The sequence below is a fragment of the Mauremys reevesii genome, linkage group 7 (assembly GCF_016161935.1).
Source record: "Mauremys reevesii isolate NIE-2019 linkage group 7, ASM1616193v1, whole genome shotgun sequence".
NCBI classification, from domain to species: Eukaryota; Metazoa; Chordata; order Testudines; family Geoemydidae; genus Mauremys; species Mauremys reevesii.
This window is the reverse complement of record NC_052629.1, coordinates 85,519,173-85,545,866: the sequence shown is the minus strand read 5'-3', so window position 1 is coordinate 85,545,866 and position 26,694 is coordinate 85,519,173. Positions and strand designations below refer to the sequence as shown.

General features: G+C 39.5%; 1 protein-coding gene across 2 annotated transcripts in view; it reads right to left on the bottom strand.

Moving 5' to 3' along the window:
- IARS1 (isoleucyl-tRNA synthetase 1) overlaps window positions 1-26,694 on the bottom strand; it is a 202,719-nt gene that overhangs the window by 149,927 nt on the left and 26,098 nt on the right. For both annotated transcript variants that reach the window (XM_039481310.1, XM_039481309.1), the window contains exons 8-14: window positions 22,401-22,518; window positions 17,432-17,579; window positions 11,996-12,083; window positions 10,358-10,418; window positions 7,997-8,092; window positions 3,646-3,768; window positions 2,230-2,321 (exon numbers count right to left, since the gene is read on the bottom strand). In XM_039481310.1, the coding sequence (XP_039337244.1) occupies window positions 2,230-2,321; window positions 3,646-3,768; window positions 7,997-8,092; window positions 10,358-10,418; window positions 11,996-12,083; window positions 17,432-17,579; window positions 22,401-22,518 (726 nt within the window). The remainder of the gene's footprint in view (window positions 1-2,229; window positions 2,322-3,645; window positions 3,769-7,996; window positions 8,093-10,357; window positions 10,419-11,995; window positions 12,084-17,431; window positions 17,580-22,400; window positions 22,519-26,694) is intronic.

Here is a 26,694-nt window from a genome sequence, read left to right as displayed (position 1 = left end):
AGAAAAACAAACTGTTGCGCAATAGTCAACATGGTTTCTGTAAAGGGAAATCGTGTCTTACTAATCTATTAGAGTTCTTTGAAGGGGTCAACAAACATGTGGACAAGGGGGATCCAGTGGACATAGTATACTTAGATTTCCAGAAAGCCTTTGACAAGGTCCCTCACCAAAGGCTGTTATGTAAATTAAGCTGTCATGGGATAAAAGGGAAGGTCCTTTCATGGACTGAGAACTGGTTAATAGACAGGGAACAAAGGGTAGGAATTAATGGTAAATTCTCAGAATGGAGAGGGGTAACTAGTGGTGTTCCCCAAGGGTCAGTCCTAGGACCAATCCTATTCAATGTATTCATAAATGATCTGGAGAAAGGGGTAAACAGTGAGGTGGCAAAGTTTGCAGATGATACTACATTGCTCAAGCTAGTTAAGACCAAAGCAGACTGTGAAGAACTTCAAAAAGATCTCACAAAACTAAGTGACTGGGCAACAAAATGGCAAATGAAATTTAATGTGGATAAATGTAAAGCAGTGCGCATTGGAAAAAATAACCCCAACTATACATACAATATGATGGGGGCTAATTTAGCTACAACGAGTCAGGAAAAAGATCTTGGAGTCATTGTGGACAGTTCTCTGAAGATGTCCACGCAGTGTGCAGAGGCAGTCAGAAAAGCAAACAGGATGTTGGGAATCATTAAAAAGGGGATAGAGAATAAGACTGAGACTATATTACTGCCCTTATATAAATCCATGGTACGCCCACATTTCGAATACTGTGTACAGATGTGGTCTCCTCACCTCAGAAAAGATATACAGGCACTAGAAAAGGTTCAGAAAAGGGCAACTAAAATGATTAGGGGTTTGGAGAGGGTCCCATATAAGGAAAGATTAAAGAGGCTAGGACTCTTCAGCTTGGAAAAAAGAGGAGACTAAGGGGGGATATGATAGAGGTATATAAAATCATGAGTGATGTGGAGAAAGTGGATAAGGAAAAGTTATTTACTTATTCCCATAATACAAGAACTAGGGGTCACCAAATGAAATTAATAGGCAGCAGGTTTAAAACAAATAAAAGGAAGAAGTTCTTCACGCAGCGCACAATCAACTTGTGGAACTCCTTACCTGAGGAGGTTGTGAAGGCTAGGACTATAACAGCGTTTAAAAGAGAACTGGATAAATTCATGGTGGTTAAGTCCATAAATGGCTATTAGCCAGGATGGGTAAGGAATGGTGTCCCTAGCCTCTGTTCGTCAGAAGATGGAGATGGATGGCAGGAGAGAGATCGCTTGATCATTGCCTGTTAGGTTCACTCCCTCTGGGGCACCTGGCATTGGCCACTGTCGGTAGACAGATACTGGGCTAGATGGACCTTTGGTCTGACCCGGGACGGCCGTTCTTATGTTATGTTAATAGTTTCATGGGATTCTAAAAAGCTGAGGAAATCTGTGCAATTTAAATGAGATAAAGATAGTAATTATAGTAGAGATAGAAAAAACTGTTTAATCCAACAAACTGAAAGGTTAAACATAAAAATACAGTTTAAGCCACTTTGAAAATATACCTGTCAAGAAAACGTTCAAAGAGCCTCCACTAAGAATGTCATCCAGTCAACTTTTAAAGTTCTCAAGGCAGAAATCCCTTTGATGTTAGTTAAATAAACAAACAAACAAAAAAAATCTAACAATGAAGTCCATTAAAGTGAGCAACCAGCAGCATAGCCTAGCACAAGACATACTGCAAGCTCATGTTGAGCAAGTTTTCCAGCATGATTCTGCCAAAGCACCACTTCTGACGTAGCATTTTCAGACAGAAGTTGGGCAGAAGTTTTGCAGATTCAGTAAAGCTATGAATGAACACGTTCCACGTACGTGTCCACTCAAATCTGGAGCAAAGAACTGCAAGGGCAAACCACTTGGACACTTAGTACCCTTCCAAGGTTTGCTGTCATTTGGAAGGAGATCAGGCATCTACTCTCAATTTTGGAATTAAATGACCATGTGTTTTAAATGCTTAAAAAAAAAAAAAATCACTTCTAGAACTAAATTACATTTTCAGATTTAATTCAGTGCCACAAGTTAATTGCAATTCAGCTGTACTTTATTTCTTGTACTTTCACTATCCTTGCCAAAAAACAAAAAAAGCAAAAAAAACCACCTCACTTAAGAAATTATTAGTTATAACCCTCGCATTTCTCTATCAATCTGAAAGTCAAATGTATTTCTCTTCTTACCTCCAGCAGAAAGGGTAATTGTGCTTGAAAGTACTGGTGTGAACCAGTCTACCTTGTTCTTTTAGAGATTTGATGATGTTCTTATCTGCATCCTAAAGAGAAAAAAAGTTTTCTGAACAGAACTTTTAATTATTATAGGGAATATTCATTCAAGGTTGGGTCCTCAATTAAAAATAAAAAAATAAAAATCAGTATTTACATGCTATGATGTGAAACAATAAAGTTATGGTTGCAGAATCTGTAAATTTTCAATGATGTGCATCTAGTGTGGAGGTGCCATAGCAACTAGTTTAACATTCTTGAAAGAGAACATGATCCCCAAACTGAGATGCATACCTGCAATTCTAACTTCACCTTATTTTTTTTTGTGTACAATATAACTTTTAAATAAAGTCACAAATATTTATGCATACCCAACACCAGCCAGACACAAATTCAGTTATGTTTTCAGCTACGCTGTTTTGATACCATAACATTAAGTCTTTTGGCACATATCTGTGCAATTGCTTCAAATTGGATCTCTGAACCTCTTCACTAAATTTGCACTACTTTAGAATCATTCCACATAAATTTCACGCTATAAATTTAGATGTGAAGGCCTAGAAACCAATAAAAGACATTTCATCTTTTATAATACCTCACCAACTGAACCTTTATTATTAGATTGAACGGTTGTATTTAATTCAGGCCCAAAGTCAGAGCAGTAACTGATATTCAAAGAAAGGCTGCTGGACTAGTTAATTGCTACAAAATATTCCTTTGATTAAAAAAATGTGCTAGGAAGTTTGATAGAACAGTGCTCCCATGGTGAAAAGACAATTCAATATCATGAAAACTTTTTTTAAGAGCATTTAACTCTGGCTTACAGAACCAGTATCCTAAACATGGGCTCCTCAATATTTCCTATTATCCTTACTGCCTTATACATATAAGCTGGTAACTGAAAAAATATTTGAATTTGTGTGCATCATTCTGTAGGCGCATCATGGGTTTCAGCTTCACAGTTTTCATACCATTTTCCCTTTTTAAAAAAAAAAGAAAAAAAAGTGTTTAGCATCAATGTTACTTATCAAAAAATTGATTCTTCACATGACAGGCATATAGAGTAGGCACTAGAGTACACTCTCCTTTCCTTTTTCTAGAACTTACATCATTGTTAACGCATCAAGTTACTTATTTGCCTAATAGTGTAATTAACATTTTGTGAAGTGACAGTACAAAGAAATCCATATTTCTCTGTTGTAGTCCCAACTGGAGACGGATAACCTTTTTTAATACGAGTCTTTGTAACATAGCTGTCAAAAACATACTGAAGACAAAACCATCTGGAGAAAGAAAAATGAGTTTCTACCACATGAAAATGCTAGATCAAATTTAAAAAAAAAAAAAATTTACTATTTCCCCAAGTCCACCAACCTTCACATATTGTCCAGCAAAGTCCGTCACTTCTGCTGTGAAGTAGCCTGAAGCATCAACAGGACAAACTGGAACTGAATCTTTCTGAATAATATTAAAATCCATGCAGACTCTGTAGTCATCCTAAAAGAGAAGTATAAAATATATTATTTCTAAATGTAGCTTTCAATAGTCAAGACCTAGGAAGAGGGATTAAAAAAACGTAATATAAAGCTATTTCATACTTATACAAAAAATAGTCAAATAATCCCAAAAACACTTTTGAAAGCATTTTTAAGCAATATACTTCATCCATCAAGATGAAAAGGATGGAGGAGGGCACACTTGTTCCCTAAAACTTAGGGTTGTGCGAGTTTCCTAGGGAAGGGAACAAATTTGCTCTATTTTACAGCCTCTGCCCATCATTTCAAAATAAAGGGCTGAGGAAATACATTTCATGCTATTGTATGAATTAAGAGGGTACACTGAAGTTGTAGTATCTCCTTAAAGCACATGCCTGTAAGTCTATTTCTCAGAAGGCATGTAGTTTCTAAAGAGCTCTCTACTCCTAGGTCCATGCTCTCCACATTTAACTGATATGATTTCCCCCAACGCCTCAGTTCTCAAGCCTTTTAAACATTTTTATCAATAAAACTAAGCAGCAGACACATCAAATACTTTCATGCTTTAAATGGGGGGGGGAGAAGGAGAAAGAGGGGGACAGGACAGTTAGAGTATTCATCCCAAACAGCAGCCAAACCTGAAACTGTCACACCAAATTAAAAGCTAAGTGTTGCTTTCCTACTGGACTTGAGCACAAAAAATCAACTGTTACAAGGACTAAAGCTTTGCATGTAAAAAAACACCCACAGGCTGCAGCGATCAATTGGCTCTAAAGACACTACTGACTTTCTCCTCCTCAGCCTACTACGTGTACAGTATCTACCTGGACCCATCTGTGTCATTTAGCTCATTTGGTTATTAGACCAATGCCTTGGTTAGTCTTCCATCATCCATTATCATTACATGTAGCAGGCAGACTGCGGTGTTAGTGTAAATCAGATGAAAAAAACAAAGCAAGAACTGGAGTTACCCCAATAGGGCTAATATCATGAACTGTAAAAGGCTTTAGAGAAAGAGCCAATGCAGAGCACATCAAAGCCTAGCATACTGACATCTGTCCTATATATGACTATGACCCCTCAGCATTATAGGATCTGGGCCAAGAGGTGGCACTGTGGTATTTGCATCCACAACACAGCCCACAAAATAGATAATGACCTAATTACTCCAGTTTCAACTGGTGGGTGCCTTGACTCTGAACAACTCAGACTTGAAGCTTTCCAGAATGATCTACCATTTGATTAGTGAATTGCCTGGGTGAGCATGCCTGAATTAAGGCACAGATATTAGAGTTGCAATGATAGCAAGCTCCATTAAAAAAACCAAGAAGGCAGTGATCATGTATGTCCATGACGGATATCTTTATGTCCGCACTTGGGACACTGAGACATACAGAAAGATTAAAAAACCAAAATTAAACAGAAGTCTGGGGGGGGGGGGGGTCTATATGAAAGTAAGTCTCTCCCAACAGTTGTTTCCTTCTTTGGAAAAAAATGATGAAGAAAATAACTGGGAAAACAAGTTATGGAAAACTTAGGACTAAAAGCTAAAATTCAACTAAAGTAAAGGTTGTGATGCAACAACCATGATTCTGTACCATCTCAATAATGATTCTATACCACCTCAAGCCCATATCATTCAGTGGCTAGCCATTTAGCAGCAAAGTAGAGTCTGCCATTCAAAGCATGGAACCAGGTATGGGGCTGGTATTAACACTTACATGATAAACAGCTGGATGGGGGCAAACTCTGGTTATAAGACGCAAAAGATCTGCTATATAGCTAGCAAAAAAAACAAAACTCAAAACCACTGCATGTTTCTGTAGATGAAGAACTGTTCAGGCTGCTGAATTTTAGTAGTATGTAGTTTCAGATAAAGATCAGAAATTTAATGCAAGGTTTTTGCAGGCTGGTCTTGTTTTCTGATCTATGTTCTTTTTGAATTGTGTGATATTTAGTTTCATGAGCTGGATAACTGTGAGCTATTTGGTGACATACTAGCTCAAGTTGGGGGAAAGACTGTACCACAAACTCGTCTTGGATTAAGAAGTGTTCTAGAACTAACTGCATCTTCCCCCCCCCCCTTTAAATTTTGGTTAAGAATCCTTTTCACAGAACTACATGGAGGATGGATTTCTGAGCTCTCACGGTGCAGAACACATCTATATAATACCAAGGGTTCATACTGAAGCCACATTTCACATCATTATGTATCCTTCCCTCAAGGGACTTCTCTTTATTCATAGACAGTACACCAGATAACAGAACAAGCAAATGAGCGGTTAAGATATTTAAATATTTCATGGAAGGTGTGATTCTCCTCAGCTCCTCCCACACCTCCACTTTTCTCTTTTCCCTCCCTTGTTGCTACTTATATACCCCTTCTTCTCCCGCACCCCAACCCCGACGCCATTCACTTAATTTCCTAATACAAAAAAAAGTAAATGAAGTGATAGAGAGGAAACTGAACTACAAAATGTGCTCATCAGAACCACGGTCACATGGCTTTTAGGCTGTATCTCTCTTCTCTCTCCTCTACCTGTTTTTCTCTTTAAATTAAACTGAAAGCGTTTTCAGGACAAGGATCATGTTTCTCCTTTGCGTTTGAACAGCACTTAGCTCTTTGGAGCCCTGATCCTAGCAGCAGCCTTTGGGACCTAGTGCTTTTTTTAACTAACTGGAGAGGATGAGGTGAGATGCAGAGATGCCAAAGAAGAAAATGTTTCAACATTCAAATCAAATGTGTTATTTAAATATGTCCTGAAATAATTCCTTCTGAAGATAAAATATCCATGGATTCAGATAGCAATTTGCTGTATCATGAAGTTGTCTACTCTACAGGCAAGTAACAGAAAATGTGGTCTGTGGAGTTAGAGCCATACAACAACATATGCACTATTTGCTATGCATTAAACTGATAAAATCAAAGTTTTTAAGAGATACTAACAGACTGCTAATTATTTCATAGCAGACAGCTTTTTTCTCTAAGTTAATTTACATTTTACTGCTTAGTCCTTGTGTACTAACAACTGTAACAGGTTCTGTGAAATTTTCAAACTTCCTTTATCACACTAACACTCCCTGTGTGGGTTCATCACTTTTCAGTTAACACTTGACCCTGAGTCTGCTTTTATTTGTAGATATGGTGAGGCAATTGTTAAATTAAGGCAACTGTGAACCTTCTGTGCCTCTCTAACCAGTATATTCTACTTATGTAATTAAAAGTAAAAAGCAGGATGTTTTCCTGTGTAATATTTGGATAAGAATTTTCATCTTGATAACATGAAATAAAGCATAGGAATATACACATTCTTCAAAAGGAGACAAGTAAATAGGATATCACTGAGGCAAAAAAAAAGAAAAAAAAGAAGATTAAAAAAGGGATTGGACATTTAGATGGATAACAAGAACATCCTGAGTGGCAGTAGTTCATGCCAACATACAATTTGCAAGAGAGCATATATTTAATGCTTCAGGAATTAAACCAATTTCTAACTACCAGAGGTTAGGAAATGTCTCATATATTCCTTGGATGCATCTGTTGCTTGCCAATAAGACAGGATAGCAGATTAAGCAGTGCATGGGTCTGATCTAGTATGGTAATTCCTGGGTTTATAAAGGCCAGCTGATTAACTCTTAAGAGAATTTGTCCAACTTTTCTAGTTTTCAATATCTCAAGCAAATTGGGAAAAGGAAAAGGAAATAAAACATCCTTTAAAAAAAAAAAAAAGACCATTGTACAAAAAATCCTTTTAGCCCAAAGGAACATAGAGAAGGTACAGAAACATGTTAAGTCATTTTATATGCTCAACACATATAAACTAACAAATGGTAAAATGTTGAAAGGCATAGCATGCTGAACAACAGTCCTGATATTTGTCCAATTTATGAATTAGAACAGCTGGTTCCTACTTAGCAGTAGAGTACTCAATTCTTCTTTGTGATGAAGCTGGCATTTCTCGATCTTCAGGGAAGACAAGGAGCTAGAGCACTCAGATGTTACAGGGATAGACGTTTTATGAATAGTAAAGATGACAGTAATGGACATCTAAACTCCCCACTGGTGTGCAAGTAAAGGGCAACTGCATCTACAAAGAGAAGTTTGAGCATTCAACAGAACGCAATGTTTTAAAAGCAGCTCATTACCCCTCTTGGCCTGCAGAGTCAGCATTGTACATCTGAAAGGGCCCTTGGAGGCCATGGGAACATGCTCCAGACCAAACATATAATAAAAGTTAGTTTTTACTTACAGCTCCAAAGTAAGGAGCCTGATGTACAACCCCTGTACCTTCTTCCTCCTTCACATAGTTGTCTGTGACCACAGTAAAAGCACCATTGTTTTTACACTGCAACACACAAAATATTGAAGTATTATATTCTTTTTCAGACATACAGGAAAGTAGCTTTTTTCAAAATGATTGGAAAATGTACATTTAACAGATCAACCTTTAAGTCAAAAAGCTGGAATAGCTAGAACTATATTTTAGTTTGCTTTATACATAGGAATAATAAATTATTTGATATTTTTAACCACTTATCTCAGCTAAAATGCCAAGCCAATCCATTCTTTTTACTGAGCACTAAGAGTGTAAGACTAAATCTAAGACTTCTGTTGACAACTTCATAAAATTGACTAATACATATTCTCGCACTGATGCAATCTCATGCTTGAGACTACAAATTAATAGGATCCTATAAAAAAAAAGATACATAAGAAGTCTCCAGCCATTTATAGACCTATATATACACACATACATATAATAATTTATAAATAAAGCAGCTTCCACGTGGCCATTGTTTCTTATCACCATAAAATTAGGGGGGTTTGCTACTAATTATTTTAAGACAACTTACAGGGTGATAAGCACAAAGGAAAGCATGAAGGTAAAAGTTTGGAATGACATTTAACATTAAGTTTTAACTTTAATGGTGGATGAAAACCGTAAAGGATAACGGAACCAATTATCTGCCATCTGTTCAGCAAGCTGATAATTAAGAGTAATGAGCCATTTTTGTATCCCTCACATAATTTAAAAGTAACTTAAAATGAACTATCCTGGTGATCACAACTGAAGCAATGATTTGTCACAGTACTGTATTAAGTTTTATCTTAAAACAGCTCTGGGTAAAGGTTGTGGCTGGGAGCTGCTAAGCTGGGCTGATTGGGAAGTGGCTGCAGCTGGGCCATGCCCCAATCAGGCCACAGCTGGCCTTTATAAAAAGGCTGGGAGCCAGGAGCTCAGCAGTCTCCCTCTGCCTGTAGAGGGAGAAGGGCCTGGCTGCAGGGAGCTAGAGACAGGGTACCTGAGTGGAGCAGGGCTGGGGAGCTCCAGCCTGGAAAGTCCCAGGCTGTGGCCTAGCACAAGGCCAACAGGTACTGGGGGTTGCAGAGGGCAGTCCAGGGGTAGGCCAAGGCAGCAGGTCCAAACCCAACCTTGCCAGTGATGAGTAGGCTGATACTGCAGTCTGCCCCAGGGAGTGGGGCTAGATGAGGACTGGCAGTAGCCTTATACTGAGGCGGGTGGGGATAGCGGGTGGGGGTTCCCCTGGGAGGGGGAGACCCTGAGAGAAAGGGGTTACTGCCAGGGGGCAGCACCCCAGGTAAGAGGGGCACCGGGTCCAGGGAGGGACACGGGGGGCCAACAGCAAGCAGTGAGGCAGATCACCGGCCTGCAGAGGGTGCTCTGGGCTGGAAATCGAGCTAATTCCCTGAGAGACCAGCAGGAGGCGCCACAGGGGTAAGTCCCCACCTCTACAGTATCATTCAGTCAAGTTCTATCAAAATGTTCATACGCCTATTCTATTCTCCATAACTCATTCCCATGATGTGTATTAAACTATATTCTCAGTACAGTAAAATAGGTACTGCTGCTTTAAGTGCAACATAAGACATCCATAAAGACTGGAAATGCGAAAATGTGAACAGTTACAGCAATATAAGGTCTTAATACTTCAAATGAAAACGCACAAAGAACCTCCAATTTCAATGTTGTCATAATTCTGCTTCTGAATATGGAATTTATAGTGGTAGAAGGCAGAGAACAAGGATGCTGGCTTCAACTGAATGGAGCTAGCTCATAGACACCGGGGAATACTGACTGTTCAATAAAGAGTCCTCTAAAAACCTATTGTCATCCCTACTCTCAACCTTCATCACCACCAGGGTGTGTACTTATATGAAGTATAAACATAAAGGACATAAGAAAGAAAGGTAAAAACAGAAGCAGCCAACTTTCTGGCAAAGTGATAGTTCTCTCTGTTGCAAAGCATGAAATGAGAGTATAGCCATGTTAATGTAATGTGGGACAATGAGTTTATTTTGGGAAATGGAGGCCTGAGATTTCACTTGCTTGGTATTTTACCTATTTTCCCCATGACACCTTGACAGTTGGGATTTTATTTTAACATATAGCCAGGATTATCAGTAAATCCAGTCAAAGTATGGGTCTTAAAATAAATGAAAGCAAATTCTTAAGAAAGCACAATATTCATTTTGCCATCATATCAAGGGGAAATATTGATCAAAAACGTACAACTATTTAAAATGGAGTCTCTTGGTTTTAACATTGTCATTTGGTTCTGTGTCTAAACACAAGACGGACTTATCTTACCTTAATAAAATATTCAAATAGTGGTTTATATTTCTTGCCTTTAAGAGTAATGCCAGGAAACCTATGTAGAAAAAGATTTATATGTACACACATTAACACACTGTAAATTGCACTAGCTGTCTTATAAAGACTAAATCTAGAAGTACTATTTTTCTCTTTTTAAATATTTTTTCATACTGAAATCTGATATGAGGAAAAGCACTTGTTTTCCAAATAGTTTGCTTCCTACTTCTACCTTTGTCAACTTTAACACTAAATGAAAGCTGAGATATTTGTTAACTATTTGCCACTAGTATAAATTCATTATCCCACAATAAAGTTCACATTTACAAATTAATGCAGGAGCAAAGCATAAATCAGTAATCCACTTCATAAGAAGTTATGATAGGACCTTCGGGAAATAAAAAAATAAACTGGTTATAGTGGAGCTCTGTAGTATAAGCAGAGTGTCTTCTGGTATTTACAAGAATGAATAAAACTAAGTAAACACTGGCCCAAAATTACTAACTCTAAGCTAGAGAAATGTAGAAACATCTAGAACTGTAGAAAAGTCTAGAACTCCAAGCTGAGTAATGTAGTCTCCTGACAACACCAGAAAAGGATGAGAACTTAGAGCTCTAAACAAGGACTGAAACAATTCATGTCCCAAGCTTCAAAGAGATGATTAGTTCCGAGACAGAAAATATTTTTTAACATCCTGGAAAAAACAGCACAGAAAACATGAAGTTGTGAACTATACAGGTGAAGAGCAGTATAACACAGGGAGGAAAATCTGGAAAACTAATAGATCTTCCACTATTAAAAAAATAATCCAGCAATACTAGAGAGCCAATATACGAGAGACAGATGCATAACTTTCTTAAGGTTTTTCTAGAGAACAGCAGGAAAACAATTTACGTATATTCCACTTCTGTTTTAAATGTATTTTCATTCTCAAAAAGATGTTAATGTTATAAAAAATGCAATTGTTTTGTAAAAAAGGGGTAAAATAACTTGTTTTTTTAGGTGCAGGAAGTTTCCAATTCTTGGAAGATACCCAAGAGTGGGTAGGGTATCACTGCAAAAGGAAAGGTAAGGATGGGCGGGAAGGGGAGAGAGCATAAATGTTTCAGTCATACTGTATGCCTTTTATAAAAATTATGTTTTCTATTGAAGAGTGATAAAAAAGGTAAATCTCTTTACAGCAGCATTTGAATTATGAGGTTTTATTTGCTATTCTAAACTGTATTGGGATGAATAAAACAAATAAAAAGTCCTTACAAATGTGTGCTGACACTAGCTTGACAAGCGGAAGAGGTAGACTACCATATGGGAAGGATACTGGGATGCCAAAAAGACAATTTTTTTCCTACTCTGGCTTTCAAATATATTGTGTTTACAACCATTTCCTTAGATGCAATAAACCCAGATGCAGCTTCTATTCTGACAAAAACTTCCATTCAAGCATAATTTGCAGAGACAGATCTCAAACCCCTTGACAGGCTGTAGCAGGATGTACATAAAAAAGGCACTCATGTGTTAAACCACCCTCCTAAGAAAGCACTCTTGGATTCTGCAGTTATGTAACTTCTTGCAGCAGTTCATTACTTATTTATAAAAAATGGAAGTTCAAAAGTGTGCAATAATTCATGTACTTGCCTGTCAAGTATCACATATTCACTTTCAGATTTGTACAGTGCTACCAGCCTGGCTTCCATCAAAATATAAATCTTCCCTGTGGCACTATCTAAAAGGGGGAAAAACAAACAAAACAAACCATAAATGAATACTCTACTTTTGCACCATTACAAAAGTTTCCATTTTACACAAGAGCAATAAGGCATCAGGTCTAAAACTACCCAGAATAATTCAGCTTAGACTCAAATTTTTATTTTCCCACAAAGATCTATTTATACCCATTTGACATAAATGCATTGCAAAGAGCTAAAATTTAGACAACACCCTCTTGACATCAGCATTAGCACAGACTCCCCAAATTGCAGAGCTGATGCTTTCAGGACCTGCTCCGCTGAATTGACTTTTAGCAGCCTTTGCATTGAAATGCCCTGGCTGTCTTAACAGATAGTTTTCCCACTGTTCTTTCTAGCAAGGGAAGGCAACCAGATAGGTGCAGCCCAGGCAGGTAAAACAGAGGGCAAAATAATTAGCTAAACTATAATAAATTAAACAGGAGCTGCAAGAATTAGTGGGTCAATGCTTTACATAACAATCACACTCTATCCCATTTAGCAGTGTTTCTGAGATTTATTATAACAACAACAACATGAAATTACTCTTTGCTCCCTTTTTCTTGGATTTAAAAAAATGAAGGTAAATGGGAAGCTTTAGATCAGGGATTTCAAACTCAAACCACCACAAGGGGCACATGAGGACTGGTACATTGGCCCGAGGGCCGCATCACTGAAACCTTTTCATACAACAATACAAAAGTATAGTAAAAAATGAAACAAAATGAAGAGTAATATAGTATGCTATTAAAAGTCAATGTATAAACTTTTTAAAAACTGTAATGCGAAAAGTCAGTGCTACTTGACAGTCATTTCCTTTTTGGCCACTTAGATGGCAGCGTTTTGCATCAAGCCAAGCGTCAATATTAGGTTTGATATCCTGAGACGAAACCAATCTCAGTGTTGCTTTCAAATGTTTATCAGTGAGCCTTGACCTTAACACAGATTTATTAATCTTCATGGAAGAGAAAAACTGTTCACATATACATGTACTTCCAAACATTGCTATTACCCTTGCGGACACAGAGAATAACATGGGAAATCTTTCTTGTGAAAGAAACCGGTAGAATTCTGGAATTCTAACATCTGTATACTTCTCCTTCAAAATGGTATCACACTGAAGCTCCACTACCTCCATCTGCATTTCCTCTGCAACATTGTCAATTTCCACAGCAAATGGTGGGGAAAAAAGTTAAAAATGTGGTTCAAGTGCCTTGAAATCTTTAAATCGCATATCAAACTGTTTGTGTAAGTTAGAAATGATCTCTGCATATTCTTTCAAGGACTTGGGTTCAACTTTTCCTAAGGAATTCAGAGGTGAGAAATGGACCAAATTGCCAGCAGTCAACTGTTTCTCCCACAAAGTAAGCTTGATTTTGAACGACTTAACACTGTCATACATCTGTGTTATCACCTGTTTTCTACCCTGAAGCTTCAAGTTCAGTGCATTCAGGTGATCAGTTACATCTGTTAGAAAAGCATGGTTCCAGATAAAAGTGGAATCAGCAAACTGTGGAGCCTCCTTTTTTTCAATCTCCTCCTTAAGTCCAAAAAAACACTTCAAAACATTTCCACAACTCAGCCATCTAACTTGAGTGTGATACAGAAGTTCCCCATATTCGCTGTCCATACTTGCTAGAAAAGAAGTGAACTGTCTGCGATTCAGCTCTCATGGACATATAAAATTGACGGTTTTAACAACTACATCCATAACTTCCTTCATTTGTAGACTTTTACTACACAGGGCTTCTTGGAGCAAAATGCAATGTATACTGGTGGAGCTAATTCTTGGTATATTGAGGCTGTTCAGTTTAGTCTTCAATAATCCAACCACACCAATGTTTTCAGTGCACATTGATGGCACACCGTCCATAGCTAAAGATATGAGTTTGTTCCATGGCAGCGCAGCTTTTTCAATGCACTCTTCCAGTCCTTGAAATGTGTTACGTCCCTTCAGTGGCATTAAGTCTAGCAATTCTTCAGTAATATTCAAATTACAATCCACACCTCTAATGAACACTGCACAATGTGTGATATCTGATATATCTGTACTCTCATCAAGGGCAATGCTTCAAAGTCTTTTGCCATTTGAATCAATTGTTTTTGCACATTATCTGCTAAATCCGTTATCCTGCAGGCAACTGTATTGGCAGACAAGCTTATGCCTTCAAAAACTTTCTTCCTGTCAGGACATAAAATTTCACTGGCCTTCACAAGAGATTCTCTTACGAATAGGCCTTCTGTAAAAGGCCATGATGATTTAGCTATCATTTAATTTATCACAAAACTTGCTCTTACTGAATCTTCGCTAGACTTTTTAATCCCCGAAAAGAAATTTCTTTGCTTGGCAAATGCTGCTTTAAGTTGCCGAACTTTTTCCTCTCAGATTTTTCCAGTGAATGCATCATATTTTTCAAGGTGCATCGTGTCGTAGTGCTGACGCATGTTATACTCCTTTGGAACAGCAATCGTTTGCTGACAAATAAGGCATTGAATTTTATCTTTTACCTCTGTGAAAAAATATAAATTCTTCCATTTGTCTTGGAAAACTCTTTTCTTCCATGAGTGTTTTTTTTGACAAAGTCATTTCCGAGGGGTTTTAATAAAATATAAACACTCAGTGATGCACCTCACTCCAAGGACAACACACGCATTTACTTTTAGAATTACTTCTGTTAAAGCTCCCCACTCTGCCCCCAGCCCTGCCCCCACTCCACCCCTTCCATGAGGCCCCACCCCAGCCCCACCTCTTCCCCACCCCCATTCCAACCCCTTCCCCAAAGTCCCCGCCCCAACTCCACCCCCTCCCTGCCCCTATTCCAACCTCTTCCCAAAATCCCCACCACAGCCTCGCCTCTTCTCCGCCTCCTCCCCTGAGCATGCTGCATCCCTGCTCCTCCCCCCTCCCTTCTGGAAAGCCCTAAGCACAGGGATGTAGGCGGGGGAGCGGGGACACGGCATGCTGGGGGAGGGGCAGGAGATAGGGGAGCTTGGCAGGCTGCAGGAAATAATGCGGCCCATGCGCCGCGTGTTTGAGACCCCTGCTTTAGATAATCAAAGTTGAACCTTTAATCAAGAATAGCGTCATTCCTCCCCACCACTAACTCCCATACCCTTATATCAACATGGAATATTTTCACTACTAAGGCAGATTGCTATTCTTCCTCACCCCAGCTACCTTTAAAGGTGTAGTTATAGTTTGACAATCAATTTAGGATTCTCCCCAAATTAGCAGAGGTCTAATACTCTGTACTGGTTTAATTATTACCCAACACCAAAATCAGCCATGATGCTGCCATGCAGGAGGCAATGAGGTTTTTTTTCATAAATAATAAGCTCTTATATAGCACTTTTCATCCCCAGGTAAGTATCTTTATTCCCATTTTACAGACAGGGACACAAACACAAAGGTGATTTTTCCACTGTCAAACAAAAGATCAGTAGCAGAGCCAGGAATAGAAAACAGGTCTGACTCCCAGTCCAGGACCTGCCCTATCCAGTAGGCCATGTTGCCTTCACATAGGTTAATTTATTAATTTGAAGATGCCTGTGGAATTCCTTGAAGTCCTGGACTGGGAAGAAACTAGCAGTAAGCACCTACTCTTGAAGATCAACCAATGTTTTCCCATTATGGCAGAGGCTATGGCCAAGTTCAGCTAGATGTGCTTTAAGAACAGTCTGTGGAAAAAGTGACATCTGAAAGCCAAACGTTTTCCTAGTGCTCATTCATTTTAGGAATTTAAGTTCCAAACAGTTTGTTTGTTTTTAGTGTTCCGTGGAAGACTATTCTAACTGAGGACAAGTTCGCTTGGTTTCTAGTTATAATAATGAACCAATATTTCCTGAACTAGATGTTCCTGAAGAATGAGTTAATGCCATACATCTTATGGAGACAATGTGATCTTTGGGTTAAATTAATTTTGTACACACAGCTGTTTAAAAGGGCTTAGAAGCATGGGGGGGGGACTTTTTTCTAGCGTACTTAGTGCATTTGACAGCACATTATGTGTAGTCGGTGTCACTATTCTTCTAGTATAGTCAGTAAGCAACAGGTAAGAAAGTTTAGACAACAGGGAAATGTGATTGCAAAATAATTGGTAGAAGGTAGGTGTTATGCCTGAAACTTAACTCTTTTTGAGCTGCATAGGTTTCAAGATGATAGTGTGTCTTAATACTTGAAGAAGTGGTCAGGAATGAAGACTTAAGGAACAAATATGAATTTACCCAAAAGCCTGTGTGTCTTAGGAAATGGTTGATTTGTCTCCCCGTATTTTACATGTGCCACTACCTTAGACATGCATAAATTAAATTTTAAAATCTATGTTAAAGTGAAAACTCTAACTATGCCATTTCATCTGCGTTAAAAAAAATGCCAGAGGTAATCTGAATCACTGTATTTGGTTACGTATGCTGCCAATTTAGAAAAGGTCAGCAGTTTTGGAAAATCTGAAAAGTTCAATGCAAAACTGACTGCTTATGTCCAAAATCAGTGAACATGATCTTAGTGTATTACATAGTCTAACTACAATAAATATTAAAATATACATTAGAAGAAATTTATCAGAACAGGGAATCATTAGGAGGAACTGCATTTCTTGTATGGATATTGCATGACACTCAGGTAAAAAAAAATCCTTTCTGAAAATGATACAAGGAACAAAGGATGAAGATAACATTCCTCTGGCTGCTGAGAAGCTGGAGCTGTAAACCTCTGAAAGATAGTGGGAGAACTAGCAAGTAAAGTTAATCTATTTTGTTCATATATCCTACCCACCTGTTATACATGAATTCCCTTTTTAACCATAGGAATGTGCTGCAGTGCATCTCCCGATGTATCAGGGCCCTTGAGGAACAGGCTACCTTACACACTGACTTGAACTAGCCTACTACATTCTGATTCTCCTCACCAAAGGCAATGAGACAGTTTAGTCTGAAGTGGTTGGGAAGTGGGGCAAAGCACAGAAATTGTCAGACAAGGGAAGAGTTAGGATCATTTGGTGTGAGACTCTTTGGGGAGTGATGGGGGATTAACTGGTGAGATAACTAACACCCATATTGCATACCTGCTCTTGCTCACTATGTAGTAATGTAGTAGGAGCATTTATTATGTAACTGCTAGTCCTTTAGTACTCATGTAATATAGCTCCAATGCAATTAAAGAGTACAAAATTAATGGAGATTTTAGCAACATGGTAAATTTGACTCATCCTTCAGCATACAGTCAACTCCAGTGAAATGCTACATGTTGAAAGTCAAACAGAATTGTCTATCACAGAAACTGCTATACACATGCAGGAGTTCAATGGAACTACATTTTCACGGTATTTCATATCAAGTTAGCACTTGCCTTTTAGTTTCACATATTGCAATTCTGGGTTAACACAGAGGGCCAAATTACTAGGCAGGGTCCAGGGGGTAGTTGTCCAAGCAACAAGAGAGATGTTTTCATCTTCATCCAATGGGAAGCTCACAATCACCGAAGGATCTTGAACATCCTTAAATGAAACAGCGATAGGGAGAGGGATATGAAAGGTTTCTTGTGAGTTGGCGAGAACACACATTCCAAGGAAAAGCAGTGACAGCTGTTGTCACTCAGTTACCTGGTTCCTTTAGTGCCCTGCAATCTGGCTTGTCAAAAAACTCAGTAAGAGTGAATGCAGATGAGAACCAATTTAAGCATGTCTCTCCACCTCCCCCATGTAGGCTACTTGACCAAATCACGAGGGACACAACTGCCTCAACATCGTCAGAGTTTATTTCTAATGGCTGAGAGTTGGGTGCCTGACTCCTTCAGATGCCTTTGATAATCCCAATTTAAGGTTATGCAAAAATAATCCAAGATCATAACTGGTTAAAGGTTTCCTTCATAGTTTAATAATTTTTCAGCTGCTGAAACCTGGAGTTCAACATTCACCTAGTTTGTCCCAGGGGACCAGGAGTTGGGAGGACAAGCTATACTTGAGAAAATTTTCTCCTGGCAGACAATTATTTTTAACCAAGGAACATAAACTATATGTCCTTACACATAAAAGTACATGGATGTTTAAAACATAATGCACAGCTGGCAGATGGTTTTCTACCTCAGCCTCAACGAGTACTGCCTTCAATCAAGTCAAAGGAATCCCTTTGTATTAATAATATCAGTGTTACTCTAAAAGAAGTTCTCTCAGACACATTAGAGAGAGTCAGTGCTGCAAATAAGCAGGTACGGTCAGATACACCATACCATAAAGATATTTATTGTCTTGCCAGTACAGTGTACTGGCAAGACATTTTCAGAAACGCAGGGCACTCCCATGAACTGCAGCAGCAAAAGGAGCAGAACGTGGGACTGCCACTCCCAGTAGCCCACACCGGCAGCTCCTCTGGTGCAGCTCTAACAGTACTGCCCTCAGCCCCTCCCCCAGCCCTGTCCTTTGGTGAGGCTGTACAGACCCCAGACAAGAGACGCAGCTGCATGGAAGGGCTGGGGGCAGTACAGCCCAGAGCTGCTGGCGTGGTGCCACCAGGCGGCCCCACGTTCTGCTCCTTTGGCCGCTGCGGTTCCCAGGAGAGCCCCGTGGGTCCAAAATCAGTATCTGGTGCAGCGGGAGGACAGAGCTCCCCCTGCCTGGCCCTCAGGTAACATGGGATGGGGAGAGGACAGGGAGAGCATGGGGGCCCCAGGCTGGGGGGGGTCACGTGCCCCCTCTTTAGCTCATGCCCCCCTTTGTGTCCATCCCATGACTTGCCTATGCGTACTGGTGAGAATTAAAATCTCCTCGCACCACTGGAGAGAGTGAAGCACTTGCACAAGTTATAGTTTCTGTATTATCAATACTATTGGACTGTGGAAGACCTTATATGAAGTTATATCCTGACGAAGAGCCCAAAGTCTTAAAGAATTAATATTTTACAGAATTGTGTAAGGAATATTTCCAACAGGCAAATTTAAAGAGCAAGTGTTACTCAAACCCCAAATCTTTTGAAGTAACATCAGTTTTATGGCTAGAATCTAAGTGGCAATACAGACCTACCATAGCTCTGTAGAGCTTGTTACCTAACGGCAGCCTGCAGGAATGGTAACATTTTTGTTATAGAACTAAAGAACAAGTTTGCTATTTTTGTTATAGAACTAAAGAACAAGTTTGCTATTTTTGTAACTAAAATAACAGCATTATCAGGCTCCATGGTAGATTTTTAATGTGGAGTTTGATTATCTTTATAAACCTCAAACTGCGTCCATTTATCTTTCCTAACTACTTCACAGGGGTGTTGTGTGAATAACTTAATGCTTGCACAACTTGGCAAACAAATACTACAATTAGAAAGCACAAGTCTTCAATTAGTGCTCTGATCTAAATAGATAGCAAACTAAACAGGGTTGGAAAGGTCACTGCTCTAATAAAAAACCTTCAGGTGAAACTTAGATGGATATCTGAAGTTGTTCAAGTAAGTAGACAGCACTTTCTTTCTGAATTGTTGGTGAAACAACAGCCCCCACTGCAACATGGTACTAGTCGGCCCTGTAACGTTAGAGGTGCCACCTGGTAAATGAAATATGAAAACCTGAAGACACGACCTCTTTTGTTTGCAAGAGGTGGTGTGTTATCTGTAAAGTTCCTGACAAAAAGGTACATGGGCAATGTTCTGCCTGCCTAAAATCTCCCTGGAGTTTCAAGTGAACAATTTATTCTTCACTTTCCCTCCTAAAAATAATTGGCTCCTGCATTCCACCCATAAAGGGATATCACTTCCATGGCAAGAAAGCTGATCCTTTGGTGTACTATGCTGTACAATCTCTCTTTAGTTTGTGTGCTATGAAATCATTAAATTTAGCAAAATATGCAAAGCTTTCCAAAGCGAAAAGCTCCAAGCTGCATTAAAAAGCTTTCTTAGGGCATTTTTACAACACCTAACAAATTAACATCATATGCATAAACCAGGAACACTCAAACAGATGTGACATTGCCATTTGTGCACTGAAAGCATCCCTGGCTCCTCTCCAACAACACAGCTCAGAATAGGTAATTCCATTATGGAATGGGAAGCTATTTACGTCAAAGCTAAGGGCTGCTCCAGAAGGAATTCTTTCTATAAGCATGTGGGGCAGGCAACAGTCAGACTCAAACAGTTATGTAATGCTTGGATTATGAGCAATGCGCAGTGAAGACTATGCTATCAATAAAATTTAGTCTCTACCAATTGTTAGACAAAGACTATGATGTTTCTAACCAGTTTGTTCTAATGTTTCACAAAGTACTAAACATGCCAAGCAACTCAACAAAATCCTGCCATTTTGAAAGATGAATCTTGTTACATTTACAAATAAAATAATTGCTTAGTATTTCTCTATTTGAGTTATCTCTGTTTCCTTAACAATATACTTTTCTTTACTCAGACACAACATAACTGGGATTTTATTTATTTTTTAAATTGTGAAAGTTTGCTACATGGGGGCTTCCTCTAAGCACACTTATGGTTTCTGTTACACACTAAAATGGGTTTTTATACTATACAGTAACTCCTCGCTTAACGTTGTAGTTATGTTCCTGAAAAATGCGACTTTAAGCAAAACTATGCTAAGCGAATCCAATTTCCCCATAAGAATTAATGTAAATGGGGGGGGGAGGTTAGGTTCCAGGGAAATTTTTTTCACCAGACAAAAAAAATATATATTATATAGATATACACACAGTATACATTTTAAACAATTTAATACTGTTCACAGCTATGATGATTGTGAAGCTTGGCTGAGGTGGTGAAGTTAAAGGGTGGAAGAGAGAGGGATATTTCCCAGGGAATGTCTTGCTGCTAAATGATAAACTAGCACTTGGCTGAGCCCTCAAGGGTTAACACATTGTTAATGTAGCCTCTCACATAAGGCAGCATGAACACGAGGGAGGGGAGACAGCATAGCAGACAGAGACAGATACACACCTTGTGTGTGGGAGAGAGAGAGATGCACACTGCCTCTTTAAGTAAGCTGACCCACTCTTAAGTGCATTGTCTTTTTAAGTGAATCGGGAAGTTGAGACAGCAGCTGCTGCCCCAAGCTCTCTATGTCTCTCTCCATCGGTGTCCCCTCCCTGCTCTATATGGAGAAGGGGTAAGTGGGGTGCAGGAGCAGGGGGGAGGGGGACACCCTGACATTAGCCCCTCCCTCCCCCCTCCCCCACAGCAAGCAGGAGTCTCTGGGAGCAGCTCCAAGGTAGAGGGCAGGAGCAGCACATGGTAGTGGGGGGAGGGACAGCTGAACTGCCAGCAATTGATAGCCTGCTGGGTGGCTGCAGCACAGGGAACTTAGGGGAGTGGAGAGCTGATAGGGGGGCTGCCAGTCCACCCTAGTTCCAAGCCCCCACCAGCTAGCTGCAACGGGCTGCCCTTCCTGCAAGCAGTGGACAAAGCAGGCAGCTGCCAAACGACTTTAGAAGGAAGCACTGCACAACTTTAAACGAGCACATTCCCTAATTGATCAGCAACGTAACAACGAAACAACGTTAACCAGGATGATTAAGTGAGGAGTTACTGTACTAATAATATCCTGCTTTATTGCAGAAGTTCATGATTCCATTTCCTTCCATTGTTTCCTGAAACAAGGGCTAAGGAGTAGCTTTACTAATGACACAAGCAGGACCAGCTCTAGGCACCAGCAAACCAAGCATGTGCTTGGGGTGGCAGAATTCCGGGGGCGGCATTCCAGGTTGTGGGTTGGGTTTTTTTTCCATGCTTCGACAGTTGTGCTCTCTGAGGGTTTGGGGTTTTTTTGGTTTTTGTGCGCGTGCTTGGGGTGGCAAAAAACCTAGAGCCAGCCCTGGGCACAAGAGAAAGCAGAGGAGCAACAAGTGGTATTTAAACTGCAACACTGGATCTCAGATCATAGAATTCAATTCTCCTCCCACAACTCATCTGCTAACTTTGGTAAGTTACAGGTGTGGCTGCTGAGCTGCCAGCTTGATCAACCCAGAAGATCAGATTCAATATACAGAGAATCCTCTGCTGGGGTGAGCAGGAAAGGTGCAGTATAAAATATTCACTGTAGAAACCCAACACAGTGAGGTACTCAAAAAATATGTGAGGTAGAGTGGAGCAATTTCCCAGATCAAAGACTGAGAGAATGGTGAAAGAGGCAACAAATGACCAAAGGAACTGTCAGAAAAATCATAGCAGGACATATACATGACTAGGCCAGCTCTTTACTACCACTATTCTATCAGTTTTGAGTATGTCAATACTGAAGTATTTAAGCTTTCCAGTCCTGAACAGACACTCACTCCAATGTGACAGAGCCATTACAGGGGTCAGATTATTATACATACATATAGACAATGACATACCTTGTAGTTCTGATGAGCCTCAAAATTCGAAAGGGGAGTGTTACATGCTGTGGAGAAAGGCATAACCTTAACGCCTCTGTAAACCAATCCTTTGTCGTACAGCTGTTTGAAAACCCACCTAAAAGTAAATAAGGAACATATAATAGCTTAATAGTTTAAGATTCAAACTAAAAGCACCTGTAGCGTAGGATTATGATGCAGTACGGAAGGTATTCTGAAAAGTTCAAATAATTTTCGAACTATAGAAAATATTTACTTACTACTTGAAACACCAGAACTCAAAGCATCTGCACATACATATACAAGTCGTATCTTGAAACAATATAAATACTTAGTGCCATTACAGCATTTTTATTCTTTCAGTTAAATTCAGCTTTGGGTCATCCTGCCAGCTCTGCCTTCCATGCACAACACATGGCACTATTCAGATGAGATATGAATCATTTTAACAGTTGAATCTTTCCCCAACTGCCTGCTTGGGGACCATAAAACTTAAATTTCAGTGATTAACACAAGATGCTTTCCTCAAGAGGCCACATCTAGGCAACTAGGTCTGGTTAGAGAACAAGAAGTTTTGTGATTCCATGATTTACATTAATGAATCGTTGTATAACACTTTCCATCCCAAAAGACCCTTGCTTCACCAGCTGTAGGTATGGCACCACGCATCACTGGCAGAGGAGAAAATAGTGGATTTTTGGCAACCCAGGTGAATGATGGCTCTTCAAATAGTAGGCAAAGATCTTCCCCGTCTACACTGTACACCTTTATTTGTAAAGCCTCGTTCAAGAGGCCTGCATATTCAGTGACACAGTTCTCCAAGGGCTCAAATTATCACACCGGAATCTGGCCCTGTGGTCCTGGGGAGTCTAGTTATTTTGTAGTTGGATGATCAGACTATTCAGCAATTGCTACTGACTTTAAAAACTCTTGAACTCTCCCACCCAAGCTATGTTTTCAAAGTATTAACATTTTCTGTGTTTCCTTCCAGATGAACATCTTATTAACATGCAAGCAAACACAGAGCGGTCTTGTTAAACAGTATGTTTATGAGACCAAATTGCGCTGGGTCATGCTGTTTTGTCAATTGGTCCTTTTTTCTGTACACCATCTTTTTGTGCTTCAAAATCTATGCATTCATTTAAACAAAAATCTTTTGCTCTTATGTTTAGGATAACCATTCAACATGGGAAATCAATTCCAACAGCTACAGTGATATCAGTCTGCAGCCTGAATCAACAGCACTGAGAGATATGAACTGGCCTATTGACACTGAAGCCTAATGATAACCTAATAAATCAGAAATGTCAACTACTCCACTGCGGACAGGAGAAACTAGAGACCTCATTATGAAGATCTACACAATCTACTGAAAGTGGCATCCATAACCCAGCAGTAGGAGACCAAAAGTTCAGTGAGGACTTTAATCCACTCCAGGGAGCAAAGTGCAGCATCCAAGCACCACCAAGAGGAATCAAGTCTCAGAAGCCCGGAGGGGCATCCAGCCACAACCAAGGGGAGCCAAAAACCAAGTAGTTGAGCAAAGCTTGCAGGATCTTATCATGAACATCTGCACAATCCATTGAGGGTACCTTCTCAAACTGGTAGGGCTCAGTTTCTAGAGGGAGCTGAAGAGTAGTACTATTTACCCACACGGAATTTGATCCCTAGGCATATATTCCCCCACTCTCACCCAAATTCAAAGAACTATTCAAGTGCACATTGAGACACATTCTTTCCCCTGCCAGAAAACATGATTCTGGTCTGGAATAAAGGTGCTCTGAATGTGAGGAAGCCAAATAGTTGACCACCTTGACAGTGCCTACCTATATGTTTTGTTCTATGCATTCATTTTACAATTTGATCATTACTCCTAAGAAAGGAGATATACCTGCTAAGTTTATGAAAAGAGCCTCATTACTAGGATTTAATTTAAAGCTACCAACCATTCAAGCAATAATATCTCCAAAGTGTAGAGAGAGAAATTTTTTATTGATATGCACTTTCAAGCATAGGTATTTCAGTATCGTAACTAGGAAAGCTCTGTTGCAACTGAGCAAAAGTATATATTTTCATTTTATGTTTTATCAACTTAGGCTATATTAAATGACTTAGTTGTGACAAGTCACTGATTTTGGATTTATTCTTCAATATTCTTGAATTTGCCTTCTGAAAAGTGTTGATTAGAATATTTTATATATATTTTTAGATACACAAAAGATCTAATTTACTTTCCTCCCTGCCCCCGTTGAAGGGACATAGCCTACTAATCCCACAGAGAAAAACAGTTCAGTGCCACATCTATGAACATTTAATGACTGCTGAGATGTACTTGTAACCTTAACAAAAATCAGAGGAGGAGGGGGCCCACTAGATGGAACTACAAAATTCAAATACAAATGAACAGCCTCCTCTTGTAGTAATTTTATTCAACTGCAGTTTAAGAGCTTCAATTTTTTCCACTGCCAGGTAGACAGTATTTAGCTTTCAGAAGGCATTCCCATTCAGAGATCTCTAAACAGAAGGTACTACATCTCACACTAAAAAATTGTTTTTAAATTTCCATTGTCAAAAGATATAGTCATTTGTATTCAGAGCAGACTACACTATAGGGCAGGGGTTCTCAAACCGGGGGTAGGGACCCCTCAGGGAGTCGCGAGGTTATTACATGGGGGGGTCGCGATCAGTCAACCTCCACCCCAAGCCCCGCTTTGCCTCCAGCATTTATAATGGTGTTAAATATATTTAGAAGTGTTTTTAATTGGGGGAGGGGGTGTCGCACTCAGACTTGCTGTGTGAAAGGGGTCACCAGTAAAAAAGTTTGAGAGCCACTGCTATAGGGTCATAAAAACAAATCGTTGCTTGATGCAACTGCCTGTGTTACCACCATGACAAAATATATTAGTCATCTCTGAGCTATACATAATTTTCTTTCTATCAATAAAATATCAGTCACTAGGAGACAACAAAGTAGACAGGATATAACTTTTGTTGCTAGCAGCATTTCCTACCCCAAACCAGCACACTAAGCATCAGCAAGTTTTGCTTAGATCTAAAAAAAATAAAAGCCAGTTACTACTTGCAAGTGGACAGTCCTTTAATTAATTTTTATGTGCCTAAATTAAGCAAGATATATTTGATGGCTAGTTTGAAAAAGGCATTAGGCTTGTGATCCTGGCATAGAGAAACAGCAGCCCTTTCTGGAAGGTCAGCAATACTACAGGGAAGCATGCAGAAACTTCTTGCGCTACAGGTCACTTCTGTGTGCAAAGGAAATAGGTTACTCAAAAAAAAGAAATTAAAACAGAAAAATCTATTCCCTTGAATTTCACTCTATAAACGATATTAGGTGAACCCACACTTCTAATCGCCATCTTAAGCATCCGCAAACTGACAACCTAATTCTCAAAGGCACATTGAACTCGTACCAAACAATGGGATTTGCAGGTGCTGAGCATCTCTTGGGGTCTGGCCCTGAGCCCCATACTCTGATAAGCACTATAGTCACAAATAAAAAACAAAAACAAAACAAAAAACCCCACACACAAAACAACAATCCACCCCCACAACACATCACAAAACACAACCCACAATGGGGTTTGGCATTATAGTTTTGGGTAGTTGAGATCACATTTAACCTTAGTCTGTGTACCAAGAAAACTGTCACAAATCTGTGCTTCAGAGGAGCCTGAAGCCTGTTATCCTGAAAGCAAAGATTTCCCCAATTCTCATACAACCAGCAGGTCACCTACCATGCAGTACATCCTTCAACATACCTCCCAGATGCAACAAAGTTGTCCTGCATACACACTTACACCCCACGACAGGGAAGTAGCTCAGTGGACCACTCTGACAGGGAGTTTAATATCTACAGGGTCCTTGTGGAGTTATTCTCAAGCCCATTGCTTTAGGGATTTGTCCAGTTGCAGGTTTAGCATCTTGCCTATCCTGGATCAGCAGTCAGAGATCTGAAACCATTTAGGATTCTTTGCTCTCAAGAAAAGGGAAAGCAATCCCTTCCACTATTCAAGGTAGTTTGGGAAACAAGACTCTCAAAATCATCACAAGCCAACATTATAGCCAGGGGGAAGCGGGGTTTGCAGTTGTGTTTTTAAGGCAACAAGGACTTTCCTGTTAAACAGGGTTAAAAAATAAAGCTTAGGCAAGGAGTCCAGCACTGTCATTAGCCATAGAAAAAGCAACTCAGGATGATTAGAGCTTTTTTTTTTTTTTTTTAAGTAAAGTCTTTTAGAGTGCGACATTAGGGTCTACACAGACATTTAGTGTGGAGCAG